Source organism: Danio rerio, chromosome 4 (genome assembly GCF_049306965.1).
Source record: "Danio rerio strain Tuebingen ecotype United States chromosome 4, GRCz12tu, whole genome shotgun sequence".
In the NCBI taxonomy this organism is placed as follows: Eukaryota; Metazoa; Chordata; class Actinopteri; order Cypriniformes; family Danionidae; genus Danio; species Danio rerio.
The window spans coordinates 5,483,889-5,499,653 of NC_133179.1; the positions used below are offsets into that span (position 1 = coordinate 5,483,889).

At 35.4% G+C, this 15,765-nt stretch overlaps 1 protein-coding gene across 1 annotated transcript; it reads left to right on the forward strand.

Annotated features, from left to right (window-relative positions):
* Positions 1-31: 31 nt before the first annotated feature.
* si:ch211-214j24.15 lies at positions 32-15,014 on the forward strand. The gene is made up of 5 exons (XM_017355452.4): positions 32-2,102; positions 4,787-5,461; positions 7,677-8,393; positions 11,253-11,945; positions 14,115-15,014. Exons 1-5 carry the CDS (start codon positions 2,072-2,074, stop codon positions 14,873-14,875), a joined length of 2,877 nt encoding a protein of 958 aa, XP_017210941.3. The 5' UTR covers positions 32-2,071; the 3' UTR covers positions 14,876-15,014.
* Positions 15,015-15,765: the final 751 nt, after the last annotated feature.

A 15,765-nucleotide genomic window follows, 5' to 3' on the forward strand; every position in this document is an offset into this window, starting at 1 on the left:
GACAGTCACCAGGGGGAAGCTGGGCGATGACAGTTTCCGGTCTGCTGCTGCAAGCGCGAAGTAGAGCGGGAAAGCGCGTGACACGATTTGAAATTATGTAATGAATGGTAACAAGAACTTTGGACTGTATACAGCTGGTCAAAATGCTAGAAACAAACAGATATAGCTGTACATTCACGTGCAATTGAATTCAACCATTACATTTCATCAAATGCGATTGAAATAAAATGGTAGCCTATATTTAGCATTTATTTATACGATTAGCATTTGCCACAGTGGAATGAACCATCAACTACTCTGGCATATGTTTTATGAATATGCGAACAATGTTTAAAGCAGTATTTGTACCGCCAGAAATGAGAAAAGGTCACTCATTCATTTTCCTTCGGCTTAGTCTCCCACTTATTAGCTTTTGCCACAGTGGAATGAACCATCAACTACTCTGGCATATGTTTTATAAATATCCGAACAATCTTTAAAGCAATATTTATATCAATAAGAAAAGGCCACTCATTCATTTTTCTTTGGCTTAGTCTTTGATATATCAGCGGTCCCCACAGCAGAATGAACCATCAACTACTCGGGCACATGTTTTATGAATATCCAGACAATGTTTAAAGCAATATTTATATCACCAGAAATAAGAAAAGGTCACTCATTAATTTTCCTTCGACTTAGTTTCCCATTTATTAGCATTTGCCACAGCGGAATGAACCAACAACTACTCTGACATATGTTTTTATGAATATCTGCACAATGTTTAAAGCAATATTTATATCATCAGAAATAAGAAAAGGTCACTCATTAATTTTCCTTTGGCTTAGTCTCTGATGTATCAGCCTTCGCCACAGCAGAATGAACCACCAACTAAACTGGTATATGTTTTATGAATATCAGGACAATGTTTAAAGCAGTATTTATATCACCCGAAATAAGAAAAGGTCACTCGTTAATTTTCCTTCAGCTCAGTCTCCGATTTATCAGCCTTCGCCACAGCAGAATGAACCACCGACTACTCTGGTATATTTATGCAGTTAACAAATGGTCGTATAACATTAAAATGAGTAAGCTTATGGCCTTAGCTTTCAGGTAATCTTTATCCGTTTGTAGAAGAAAAAGAAATGAATAACACTGATGACTCATCCTGCACTACAGATTATTGTCCAATCACATGCTCCCTATACTGAGCATGTCATTCCTTTACCGGCATCATGATTCATGTAGACATAACCTTTCAAGCACAAGCAATATTTTAGATAAGATCACAACTCTCAGTTTGTATGCATGTAGATTAATGGAAAATATTAAAAACCTCACCTGCTTCATTCCACTTCCACTTCTCAAATTCATGCCCTTTTTTAAATTACCATGAACTTTTCTTGCTTTCCTCTCTGTGTGTCCCTCACATTTCTTCCTTTGGAAGCTCTTTGAATGAATCTCTCCAGTCGTCTTCTCTTGGGTTTTGTTTTTTCCTTCAGCTGATGGATCTATAAAGAGAGCATGATCAAAGTTATCTCTGAGGTTATTTGTGTGTTTCTGTTTGTATTTCGTCACTCGCTTGAGAAGAACACTCAAGGTTTGCTGATTGCTAGTTGGATTTAACTTGTTATAAACATTGCCCTTCAATCTCCCTTTGTGTAATAGAAATAATCCAACAATGATGAAAGTACAGTTTGTTTATTCATGATGTGTTGATATCCCAATTGTAATAATCAATAGACATAAAAAATTCCCATTTTTGTATTTTAAATGGCAAAATTCAATGTTCAAAACTCTCTGACTGAGCAGAAACCAGGCTTAAGCTCAACATTATATAGCTGTGTTATGTATGAGGGAGTGGTGTTTTGCTATTTTACTTGAGGGATTGGTTTATTACAATATAAACCTTGGACCTGTGGAAAAAGTCTGACGATCCAAAACACACCTAACGATGATTCACTGAAGTGCCGTCCACTTCCACTGAAAACCAATCCACAATAATGCTGTGAAAAAAAAAACATTATGTATTATGATAACAGGACTGCGCTGATGCTGATGTTTGCATGTTGAGAATTGGGATCGAACACCTATTATGGCTTTCAGAGGAGCTTCTCAGAATCAAGGTATGCTATTCAGCTTTTGATTGTCCAAAATTGAGTCATGAAATTTAAATGATTTTTTATTTCTCCTCAAGTTCTGTTTCAAGGAGAGATTTCTGACACATTTCTGAACATAATAGCTTTATTAACTCATTTCTAATAACTGATTTATTTTATCTTTGCTATGATGACAGCACATTTAATTAATTATTAACTAGTTTTGTTTTTTTTTATTTGGTTTTTAAAAAGCAAAACAGCTTTATTCTAGCCAAAATAAGACAAATAAGACTTTCTCCAGAAGAAAAAATATTATAGAAAATACTGTGGAAATTTCGTTCACTTGAGAAGTATTTGAAAGAGAATAAATGATAGAAGGGCGAATAATTTTGCTCTCAATATGTCCCCACATATATTCTCTTTTATTAATGATTGCTGTCATGAGGTGGAAAAAAAGATGAAGAGATAAACTAAGGATCGGATTGTTTAACATTACTTATATGCTATATGTAGGTAAATTCAATTGATTTCTTTAGTTAAACATATTGTTTAATGTACCAATTGTGACTTTATACCCTGTGGTGTTTGTCATTTGCGCCATTTCTGTTTCGATTTATCAGCATATTTCTGCAATACTGTATTTGAATGTCATTTAATTTGCTGCTATAACTTCAACCTTATTATTTATAGCTATTTTGTATTTGTAATGTTTAGCAGTGATATATAAGTGAGAGCTGCAGTTGTGGGTCATGAATAAAAAAAATTGCATATGTTCCGTTCAGGTTATATTTTAACTTTGTCTCACAGTCTTGTCCGTTTCTTGAATTATTAATCTGGACTGCGGATAATGGAAACAGTACATGCGGGTCAAATGTGAGATGTCTCATTTTAGTGTCTGCAATAATTAAAATATTCAATAGTGATTTTATATTTATAAACATATAAGACACACTGAAATATCTAATTTAACATTTCAAATAACATTTGTGAAAATTAACAGCCAAAATATGGGTGAAATAATCTTCCACCATCATTTTGTGTAACATATATCTTTCTGTAAAAATCCTACTCTGACCTGTATGGAACAAAATCAATGCCAAAAGTCTTGAATTAAAACACACACTGAAAAATAATAATAATAATAATACACCGAATTAACAATTTCTTGCATCTATGGAAGAATAAGTTAATAAAGATAGAGAATGTGTAACATCTTGTAAGAAAATATGATATACTTTTCCTTCTATGCTAATGAAGGACTACTGAGACATTCCAAGCATGAGATGGGTCCTCCAGGTTTTTACTCTGCATCTCCCGCACACTGGTGCGTAGCCTCATATGCTAACAAAGGCAGTTTCACTGTCTTTGTTGCTCAGCAGTGCATACGTTACAGATAATTTGTTTAAACAGGATGTTAGTTTGTGTCATTCTAATGTCTGTATATTTAAACATGTAACTTAAAAAACAACTTTGCCTGCTTTAAGACATTGAGATTCTTTCTCTTTATCAATGATGATAACAACTTTAATGGAGTCAGATTAATTACAATGGAGTCAGATAAATAATGAATTTAAACACGCCATCCTTCAACTGCTTTCTGTTTCCGATTATTGGTTCAGAATAGCAGCGTAAGTTTCTAGCCTTACAATCTTATTCATCAAAAGACGGTTTATGTGGATGAAACCGCATAGCTTTTTTAAAACCTGTTTACTGGGTTAAAAACCTTAAATTATTCCATCTCCACATGTGGTGAAAGAGCAGCTGGCGATCTTCAATCTGCAATCTGTTGCTTTTCCTGCAGTTTCCGGATGTAATGTTCAATTTTAACAGTCGAATTTGATCCACTGAATTTATGGAAGCGAATATTTGAACTGAAATTAAATGAACTGAACATTGCCCTTTGAATATTATACATCGTATTTTTAAAGGGCATTGAATATTTTGTACGTGAGATCTGAGAACTGAATATGAATTATTGAATTTATAAGTATAAAAATGTGTTTGAAATATTTTTAGTTGAAATATTCAGAGCTTAAATAAACAGCTGTGTTAAATTTCAGGATCTAAAAAGACAAACCCTGGAATTCAAGTCATTAAAATGCAAGAACTTATTGAATCGGTGTATTATTTTTTTCAGTTTTTGTTATTCGACAAGCTTTTTAATTCAAAACTTTTGGCACTGATTTTGTTCCATAGACCTGTATTTAATAAAATATGCAAAATTATAATTAATCATGCAAATTCTAAAGCTATTAATTGCTGATAAATGGTAAAAACTATTAATTCCCGACAAATAGTAAAAACTTTATTTGAAAGAAAGTGGCAAAGTATAATGAGTTAAAATGAATTAGTATTGACTGAACAGGTTAAAAAGACTTGATTCTTGTTTGAAATCTAGCCAAGACTTGTATGTAAACTATATATGGGCAGCATGGTGGCTCAATGGTTAGCACAGTTGCCTCACAGCAAGAAAGTCACTGGTTCGAGTTCCGACAGGGTCAGTTGGCTTTCTATGTGGAGTTTGCATGTTCTCCCTGGGGTTCCCCCACAGTCCAAACACCTGCACTATAGATGAATTGGGTAAACAATTAAGTTGTCTTAAGAATTGTTTTGTTTCAGCTCATTTTAAATAAGTAGTTTGAACAAGCAGCAAGATAATTATTTCGTATGATCTAAAAGTGAAAACACATTACCCTTCTTCTTAATTAAAGGCAAACATGATTTGAGGATCATCCTCCTTGGAGGTCGAAATTCGGGAAAGAGCCTAGTGGGAAATGCCATCTTAAACCAAGAAGAGTTCATCCTGCATGAGAGAACAACATGCCTGAAGAGAAAAGCAGAAAATCAAGGCCGAACTGTGACAGTGGTGGATACTCCCGGCTGGTGGTGTGACTTTTCAGCACAAGACACACCAGAGCTGGTCAAGAGAGAAATCAAGCACAGCGTCTCTCTGAGTCGGCCAGGACCACACGTCTTTCTGCTGGTAGTGAAAACCGACTCGAAGTTCATGGAAAAACGAAAGAGAGCCGTCGAAGAACATCTCCAGCTGCTTGGACAGACAGTTTGGAGTCACACCATGGTGGTGTTCACAAAGGGTAAAAACGTAGGGAATAGATCATTTGCAGATCATGTTCGGGCATCAGGTAAACGTCTGCAGTGGCTCCTGGAGAAGTGCAATGGGAGATTTCACATTCTTGATGACCAGGAAACATCCACAGTAATGGAGCTAATGGAGAAAATTGACAAACTGGTGGAAGAACATGAAGGACGTCATTTTGAAATAGAAGTGAAGAGTTTAGAGGAAATAGAGGACAGGAAGAGGGAAGTGGAGCTCAGGGCTCAACAGAGACTGATGGAGATGCTCGATCGGAGGTCTAATATGAAAGGTGAGTTGTAAAATATGCACACAATGACCCTTAATAATAAGTACAAATGTTAATTTAATCTTCCTGTTGACCATTGACCAAAATGACCATTTTAACAGCAGAAAAAAAAACTTCAGTTATATATATATTTTTTTTATCTTGAAGTTTAGTGACTTTCAAAAATGACCCCAAGATTATCATGAAATAAATGACTTTCTATTTTTCATGAAGGCTGTAAACATTTGAATACAAAGGTCTTAATACAATAAGTACACCATGACCATTAATATTAAGTACATATGTTGATTTAACCCTCCGATTGACACAGGTAAAAATCACTATTTTAACAGCAGAAAAAGATTCAATGATGTTGTTTTAAATGTTGAATTCTAATGATTTTTCCCCAAATGACCATGATCAAAAAATAAATCGATTTCTATTTTCTTCTGGTTTGTACACATTTAGGGTACAAAGACCATCTTAGGGTTCAACTTTGACCCACCAGCTATAAAACCATTTTTATACACTACATTTGCACACTACAACACACAAAAGAGAGATTCTCCTTTTTTTTTGGCCAATGAATTTTTAGTTAATCTCAAAATATGTCTGTAAATAAAACTCCTCAGCAGCTTAAGAAATATTCAGACCACTCCATCTGGTAACAAACATTGCCTATCTTACCAATTCTGATGCTTAGTTTGCCCTTCTTGACCTAATTAATGACAATACATTCATATTGTATAGCACCCTTTAAAAGCTGCTTTCTCAGTGCACATTACAAGCAAACAACACAACAGAAAAAGCGCACATAATTCAAGAGTTCACACTTAGCTCATGATTTATCACACGGCTTGTTTGGCGTGCTGTCCTGGGAGAGAGCCCTGAGCTCAATGGATCCTCGGGCCCAGGGCTCCCTCCATTCACAAGGCAAGGCTCAGGTCACGCTCAAACTCCCCCGCTGCTAAGGCCAAGGTGAACTTCTTGAGAGTAAGACATTAAAAAAAAAAAGATCAAGGCTTATTTTATCTATAATATAGAGCATATTTGGATGGTGGGAGGAAACCGGGGAACTCGGGGGAAACCCACGCGGACACGGGGAGAACATGCAAACTCCGCACAGAAATACCCGAAGCCATTGGTATATTCTTGCTGTGAGGCAACAGCGCTAGTCACTGGGCCACTGTGCCGCCCATTCTGGATGAAGGTGGAAGAAGGGGAGGAGGGGGTTTCTTCCAGACGCAGATAGTTGTAGAAAGGAAATGAGGATGTATATAGTGACTTGGGATCCTTTGATTGGAGGATCATGATTAGCTAATGTGGACCAGCTGGGTCAATCATGAGCACCTGCTCCTCTCGAAATTAGTTTAAAATTAAACTTCACATAAAACAAATACAATAGACAGGGGTTCCCAAACTTTTCAGCCCGCGACCCCCAAAATGACAATGCCAGTGACTCGCGACCCTCAATATCCTCTGGATATAAATACAGAAACCTGGTATTATAAATTCAATCTGCTGCATCAGACACTATTGCTGTACCTTTAATATAATGTAATTACCCCAGGTGGCGCAATCCTAAAGAACTAGTAACTATAAGCTACTACAGTAACTATATAGTATATAGTAACTATAAACAACTACTTTTTCTCTTCAGTAGGTTATGGATAAAATATGGCAATTCTTATGGTTTAATAAAAATAAATAGATTTTTTGGAATCAGGTGACCCCCCCTTCAATGTCCCGTGACCCCTCGGAGGGTCCTGACCCCCCTTTGTGAACCACTGCAATAGACGATGCAATAGAATTACATTATTTAAAAGCAATGGGTATATATTAAATGATATGCAAATGATCTGAATTGCAGCCAGTTTATTGGCTGATTAGATATCAAGCATTTGAACATGAGGTGTACGTAAATTGTGACATTTTATTGTGAAAATTAAAGGGATAGTTGACCCAAAACTGTAAATTCTATATTCATTTACTCATTTTCCACTTGTCACAATCATAGTTGAGTTTCTTTCCTCTGTTGAACAGAAAACAAGACATTTTGAGTTTTGGACACCATTGACTTCCATTGTATTTTTATTAAATTTAGAAGTCCAACATTTTTCAACATCTTTTGACTTTAACAAGAAAAAAAACAACAACTTGAGGGTGAATAAATAGTGAGCGTGTTTTAATTTTTAGGTGAACTATCCCTTTAATAATTATTTTCTCTTCCTATTCTCAGGGCACTCATCTCCTCAAAAAAGCTTAAGACTCGTCCTGCTTGGAGCAAAAGGCTCAGGGAAGAGCTCGACAGGAAACAGCATTCTGGCAGAGAGAAGAGATGTATGCTTTATAGACAAAAAGCGAACCACGCAATGCATGAGCAGAACATTGACCACTGGAGGAAAAAAACTCACAGTGGTCGATACACCCGGTTGGTGGATGAACTTCTTTATGGAGGATTCTTCAGCATTTGACAAAGAGGAACTAGCCAAGAGTGTGTATTTGTGTCCGCCAGGCCCTCACGCTTTTCTTCTGGTGGTGCGGCTGGACAGATCATTCACAGAGACCTACAGAAGAGCCATTGAAGAGCATGTAGAGCTTATAAGTAAGAACATCTGGAGCCACTCTATGGTGCTGTTCAGCTTCGGAGACTGGCTCGGAGAAACCACCATAGAGAATTACATTGAAAGCGAAGGAAAACCCCTCCAGTGGCTCGTGGAGAAGTGTGGAAATCGCTATCATGTGCTGAACAACAAGAGTCTGGGGAATGTGTTTCAGATCACAGAGCTACTGGAGAAGATAGAGGAGATGATAGTCGGAAATACTGTGAGCCACTTTGAAACAGATGAGAGGCTTTTTGAGCTGATTAAGAGAAAGCGGAGAGTGGAGGAAGAAAGGGCGAATGTGCGGCAAGTAGATGTGAGGAGGAGAAGAGAGAACTTAAGGGATTTCAAGAGTAAGTCAAGAATATTTTCTGTCATCTACAAAAATATGTACTGATAACCAAATGAAGTGTGATTTAATTTAAATGAAAACCATTCAGGCATCCTCAACTCAAGCTTGATGTACACTGTTAAATAATAAGTTGACCTTACTTAAATATCTAAGTAGTGTAATCATTTTAAGTGAGCATAACTTAAAACAGTTTGCATTTACGACTTCTTAATACAGTAAACTTCAGTACCGTTTACTCAAAATAATTAGTTGTGTTAAAGTCAGGTGTTCACAATACTAGGAAAATGTTAGGCAACCGATTGCCTAACAATTATCAAGAAAGTTGAACTAAAACATTTAAGTTAAGACAAAAACCCAAACATTTTTATTGTATAAATATTGCACAATGACCACTGAGAAGTTCATTCATTCAGTTTCTTTTTGGCTTAGTGCCTTTATTAGTCAGGGGTCGCCACAGCCGAATGAACCGCCAACTTATTGTAAACACATATTATTGTAAGTCAAGCTCACTTGAATCTATTTAGCTTAACAACTTAATTTGCTAATCAGTTGGGATTACTTGTTTAAATATTGTTAGGGTGAACAAACTTTTCATAAGTTAACTGCACTTTATTTTATTCTATTGCTCTTTACAGTGTATTTACTTAGGCAAGGCAAGTTTATTTATGTAGCACATTTCATACACTGTGGCAATTCAAAGTGCTTTACATAAGCTGGAATAAAAGAGACAAGTAAATAAAATAGAAACAAATAATATAAAAGCAGATGAAAACAGCGTAAAGAGAGTTTTTCCCTATTCCAAAACACCGGTGTATCATATTTTCTCATTTTACTCTTAGACTTCCCCATGGTGATCACGTCAGCGACTTTAATCCCCCCGCAACAGTTATTGAATTAGGGCAAAGATTTTGCAGTATCTCATAATTTATGCATATTTCAAGAGTTCACACTTAGCTGATGATTGATTATAAAGCTTGGCATGCTGTCCCGGGAGAGAGCCCTGAGTTCATAAGAGCCCGGGGCTCCCTCCTGTTTGCAAGGCGAGAGGGGAGTTTGAGCTCTGTTAGATCTCAAGAACTTCCCTGCTGTAGTAGCTAATGAACAGATAGTGATTGCTCTTACGAGATAACTACGTACTAGTAGCATGTCTATGATGCCAATTTGGATTAGTCAATTAACATTAGTTGCATGTTTTTGGACGGTGGGAGGAAACAAGGGAAAACTGAGCACGGGGAGAGCGTGTAAATTCAGCACAGAAATGTCGGCTGGCTTGGTAAGGACTAGAACCAGTGATGTTCTTGCTGTGAGACAACAGTGCTAACCACTGGGCCACTGTGCCACCCATCTAGGAAAGTAGGAGGAGTAGGGGTGGAAGGGGGGAATCTTTAATACAAAGATGGCTGTGATAAGGAACTTCGGGTGATTATCGTCTGATTGGTGAATCATAAATTGAATAATGCGGGGCCGACGGCAAGCAATCATAAGCACATGATCCTCTCGAAATTAGTTAATAAACTTCACTTATTTTAGATTTTTATACCTCACAATTCTGAATTTTTTGTTGTTGTTGTTGCAGATCAATATCTATTATTATTTTGATTAAACTGCATATGGATTAGTTTGATCGAAAATATACAGGAGTCAACATTAGAAGTGAATCAACATCTTTCATCAAAGTTGTCCAAAAACTATTGAACCGGTGGTGTAGTCCTAGAAAAAAAGGTGGTGTACTATTACACCCGACACAAATTTTAAATGAAAGTAGGCAAAGAAACGACGAAAGTCAATGTTTCTTCGATTCATTGGAGATTATACAGGTAACTGATGTAAAAAAAAAAAAAAAAAATATATATATATATATATATATATATATATATATATATATATATATATATATATATATATATATATATATATATATATAAATAAATAAATAAATTATATATATATATATATATATATATATAATTTTTTTTTTTTTTTTTTTTTTACATCAGTTACCTGTATTTAAGTTAACTCAAAAGGGCCTGTGTACACATGGAAAGACAGCTTTTTAACTTACTTTCTTTACTGGCTTATTACTTTACATTTTATAGGTTCCTTTAAACATCAATCAGCAATTATTTTTAATTGTCACATTTGTGCATGCTTGTTTTAAACCAAACTATTAGGAATCTGTTGTCTGTTCTATTCTGTTGTCGCTATTATATACTAGTAGTTACCCTTTTAAATCGCACAGTTACGCGATTTATGAGTAGTCTTTGCCTAATTGTTTTTAGTGTTATATACGGTATAGTGTCGTTCACTAGCGGCACAATTAAGACAAATGTGAAATACTGTTTTACAGGGGAGATTTTAGGATTTTAATTTTAGGTTGGATCAGGATCAGATCCTTTTGGGGTAAACAAAGAAAAATGTGTCATATAAATATTTAAGTAAGAATCGTAAGAGATAGGCACATCTTAACAAATTAAGTAGCGAGTTAAAAAAAAAACCTGTTTGGTATACAGTTAAAGGGGACGCAAATACATGCAAATTAGGGAAGTTTAATCAGAAAAACAAGCGAGTATACTGAGGGTATACTCAATTATTGATCCTCAGAAGTGGTAATACCCAAACAGCTCATGGAAAAAAGTAAGCATACTGAGTATACGTGCGTATAGCAAGGACTACACCACTGTATTGAACAACACACATTCTTGTCACAGGACAATTAAAAAGAAGAAGTATTGTATTTTTTAAAGAAGTATTGTATTTATTATTGTATCACGATACTATTTGAAGTATTTTATTACAGTATTTTACAACAGACATGAAGACATTTTTGGTTGATTGGCGCCTTATTTATTTCTCTAAACAGAGCAGATTGAACTGCCCTCAGCAGTAAGAGTGATTCTCTTGGGCGCCAAACACTCTGGAAAGACATCTTCTGCGAGCTGCATTTTGGGTAATGAGGAACAAGAGACTGACAGCCAAAACCCCTTTAGAGCTTCTGTTATATTCAACGAGACGAAGGTTGAGGTCATAGACACTCCAGGCTGGTCGACTGAGTGTCCAGATCCTGCAGAGTTCAGCAGGCAGCTTCACACTGACTGGGTTTCTGGTTCAGCCAATGGAATCTGCATCCTCCTGCTGGTTATCAATGCAAGCTCTTCGTTCACGTTAAAAAAGCTGAAAGCAGCTGAGAAACATTTGCATGCATTGGGAGGGAATGCATGGAGCAGCACGCTTGTGCTGTTCACAAATGGAGACTGGCTTGGGGGTGTTAGTGTGGAGCAGTATATTGAAAGTGAAGGAGATGCACTGCAAGCGCTGGTGCAGAAATGTGGAAATAGATATCAGGTGTTCAACAACAAGATCAAGCACAATGACAGTCAGGTCACAGAACTGATGCTGAAGATAGAGGAGACGGTGCTGGAGCAGATGATCAACAGCCATGCAAATCAAGGGAATATTGAACGACCTGTAGTACATGAAGCACTGCCATTCATTGGAAAGGCACATGATGGCAAAGTGCAAATCAGCACTTTTAGGAAGTCTAACATCCATCTTGGTGAGCAATTTTTACCATTATTTGATTGGAATTTACACAATTGCAAGTTTATATCATAATCTCGAGTTTCCTTACAAGAATTGTAAGTTTATAATACACAACGGTATGTTTTTTAATATCAATTCAGATTTTTTGTCTTTTTTTGTGAGTTTATTGCAAATTAACTCAAACTTGCATATTAATATTTAGTAATTCACGTTTGTTTTCTTTAGAATATTAAACATTATAATGCATTATAACGTTTCTTTATGCACGTTTACTTTAATTCTTGCAATTGCAATTGTACCTTTCAGTTAAAACATTTATTGCATCTCACAATTTAGACTTTTTCCTCAGAACCTATAGAGCAGGGGTGTCCAAACCTTTCATATAAAGGGCCAAAAACCAAATATCATCGAGAGCTGTGGGCCAAAGACAAATATAGCTATCTAACTATTTTACATTAAAGTTGCCATGGATAATATCCTAAATTATTTCATATTATTGCTAAAAAGAAAAACATTACAGTATAACAGTCTGCCTTTACCTTGATTCCCTCACCAAGTCTCTGCATTGTCCTCTATTAGTCTGATTACCTAATTTGAATAATTTATACCATAAAAATTAAAACATTTAATTTCAGTCTGAACAATAAAACAATCGAATAAAAGATTACATACAATCTCTAAACCATCATCATTATTCTCCCTCTCTTTTCAGATGGCATGGTGGGTCAAATCAAAGATTATGGGGCAACTTTGGGCCAATAAATACATTTGTTTTACCATTAATATATCAAATTATGTTCAGAACTGCAAGTTTATACATGATAATCTTTCTTTATCAGAATTGGTAAAACCTTTATACTCCACAGCGGTGTGTCTTTAATTTGAGTTGAGACTTTTTATTTAGTTTGTGAGTTGTCCTTTAATACAGATTTTTACAACTCAAAATTGCATATTAAAATCTCACAATTCACTGTTTTCCTCAGAACATTAAACATTATAATGCATTATGATGCACGTTTTCTTTTCATTCAAAGTATAATTGCAAGTTTATATCTCACAGTCTGGACTTTATACTAATATTACCTCTCAGTTCCAACATTTATTGCATCTTAAATTTTTTTCAGTTTTTTAAATTCAGTAATTCAGACTTTTTCAATTCAGATTGCATACAGTATCTCTCAATTCAAAATTCATAAATACATTTATTTACCATTAATTTATTAAACTTTATTCAGAATTTCAAGTGTGTACATCACAATCTTTCTTTATCAGAATTAATATTTTGCACTTTATAATCCACAATGCTATGTTTTCTTTTCATTTCAGTTTAGACTTTATATTTAATTTGTGAATAATTTGTATTAGGTTTGTGTAATTAGCTTTTTAATGCAGAATTTGCATATTAATATCTCACAATTCACTTTTTCTCAGAATTGTACACTTTATGATTTATAATTGCATGTTTTCTTTTAATTCCAAGCATAATTTCACGTTTTTATCTCAGTCTAGACTTTATTTCTTGGAATTGAATCTGTCAGTTCAAACATTTATAACTACATTATAAGCACATTTATATCCCCCAGTTCAGTCTTTTCCCCCCAGAATTTATTCAACTTATAACTTTATAACTCATAATTATAATCATATCTCTCAATTAATAGTTTGCACTCCACAATTCTGACTCTTTTGTTGTTGTTGTTGTTGTTTCAAATGTGTCTATCAGTTCCTAAAGTAATCATAATGCCTCAGTATGGTGAAGGGGACACTATACTGTCAGTGAACGCTGTCTTTCATATAAGATGTTAAGCCGAGGTCCTGTGGTCATTAAAAATGCCATGGCACTTTTTGTGAAGAGTAGGGGTGCAATCCTGGTCTAATTCTCTTACCCATCAGGGTCTCCTAATCATCCCCATTCATCAATTTGGCTCTATCACGGTCTCTCTACTCCACCAGTAGCTGGTGTGTGCTGAACACACTGGTGCCGGTCTCCTGTGGCTGCCATCGCATCATCCAAGTGGATGTTGCACACTGGTGGTGGTGTGGAGAGGCCCCCCTCATGATTGTGAAGCACTTTGTGTGTTTGGCCATACATGATAAATGCACTATATAAATACACAATACAAACTTTACGACTTAAAATGACACTATTCTATCTCACAGTTCTCTTTTTTTATGGTTCCAGGTGATCCAGACATTCAAAGACATCCTCAAATGATTGGTCTCCCTGAACATTCACTCCCATCTACATTCACTGATGTGAGAAATACAATCAGTCTTTCACAAAACAAATCTCAATCCTTGGCCTGCAGAAGTGTCCGATTATCTGACAGGATGTCAAACCTTCGTCCGAGACTAGTAGTGATACTCAACGCATCTGAATGGTTTCACACAAATGAACCATGGAGGAATGTGCCAGAAAGTAGTCCCCCAACTCAACAATCAATGAACATACAACAACTATTTAGGAATGAATCACTAGAGGAAAGGCTGTATGTGCCGTCACTTTCATATTTGCACTGGAATACACCTTACACAGCTCAAACCGCAAAAGAGAAAGCTTTTATTGATTTCGTCCAATCGGAAGGCCTGCAGAAACTAATCAACCAATGGGGTGACAGCAACATAGAGGAGCTTGAGGCATTTATAGACTCGTATTTTGAGATGGTGTGGCAGGAGAATCAATGCAGCACTATGAATCCAAGAATCTGCAGTGAAAGTTTGGGAGTCACTGAGAGTGAACAGAGTCATTTGGCTTCGATAGACAGAAAACTGTCGAAACTTGACATCCTAGACGGAGTCCAGAGAGACTTGTGGGAGCTGAAGCAAAGCGTCGAGCACTGTAGCAGGATATTTCAGGAGCTGAAGGACAGAAATAAGGAGACACATGACCCTAGTCGACCCTCTGAAGAAACAGCGTCAGCAGAAAGTCAGGAAAGGGGTTGAAATGTGAACGCAGCTTTTCTAGAACTGAAATGACAAAGACGTACTAAAATAGTAAGAATATATGGGCCAAAACTGTAGCTTCATTATTTAAAGTGGTGAGATGTGCATTGTTCTTAATCCAATAAATCACATATGTTTATATTTTGTTTTGTTTCTTATATATTGTTTAAAAAAAATACACTCTGCATTTAAGTTCATCAGCAGAGGTAAGAATCCAGTCAACCCAATAAAAAATAAAACATACACATTGTACACATACTTTGAAGTTGAAACCACAAATATTTATATATATATACATATATATATATATATAAAATTTTGTGGTTTAGTTCAGTAGTTGTTTCCGATAATGTTCATGCAAAGTATTTTTCAGGAAACCTTAAATATTTTTTTATTGTTTCATATACATACACATACACACACACACACACACACACACACACACACACACACACACACACACACACACACACACACACACACACACACACACACACACACACACACACACACACACACACACACACACACACACACACATATATATATACATACATCCACATACATATATACATGTTTCATATATATATATATATATATATATATATATATATATATATATATATATATATATATATATATATATATATATATATATATAAATTTATTATTTTGTTTTTGACATTTTTTGCTAAAATATTCTGTATAAATATTACATGGCAAAAATTAATCGGCAGAGGTCACAATGCAGTAAAAAATAAACCAAAAATAAAATAAAACAGATACACATTTCCACTTGTGTCAAAAATTAGAGTGCCATACTTTGACACAATTAAACTATATTAAAAGTTATGCAAAATAATAGTCTTTGTTTTATTAACTTAAAATTT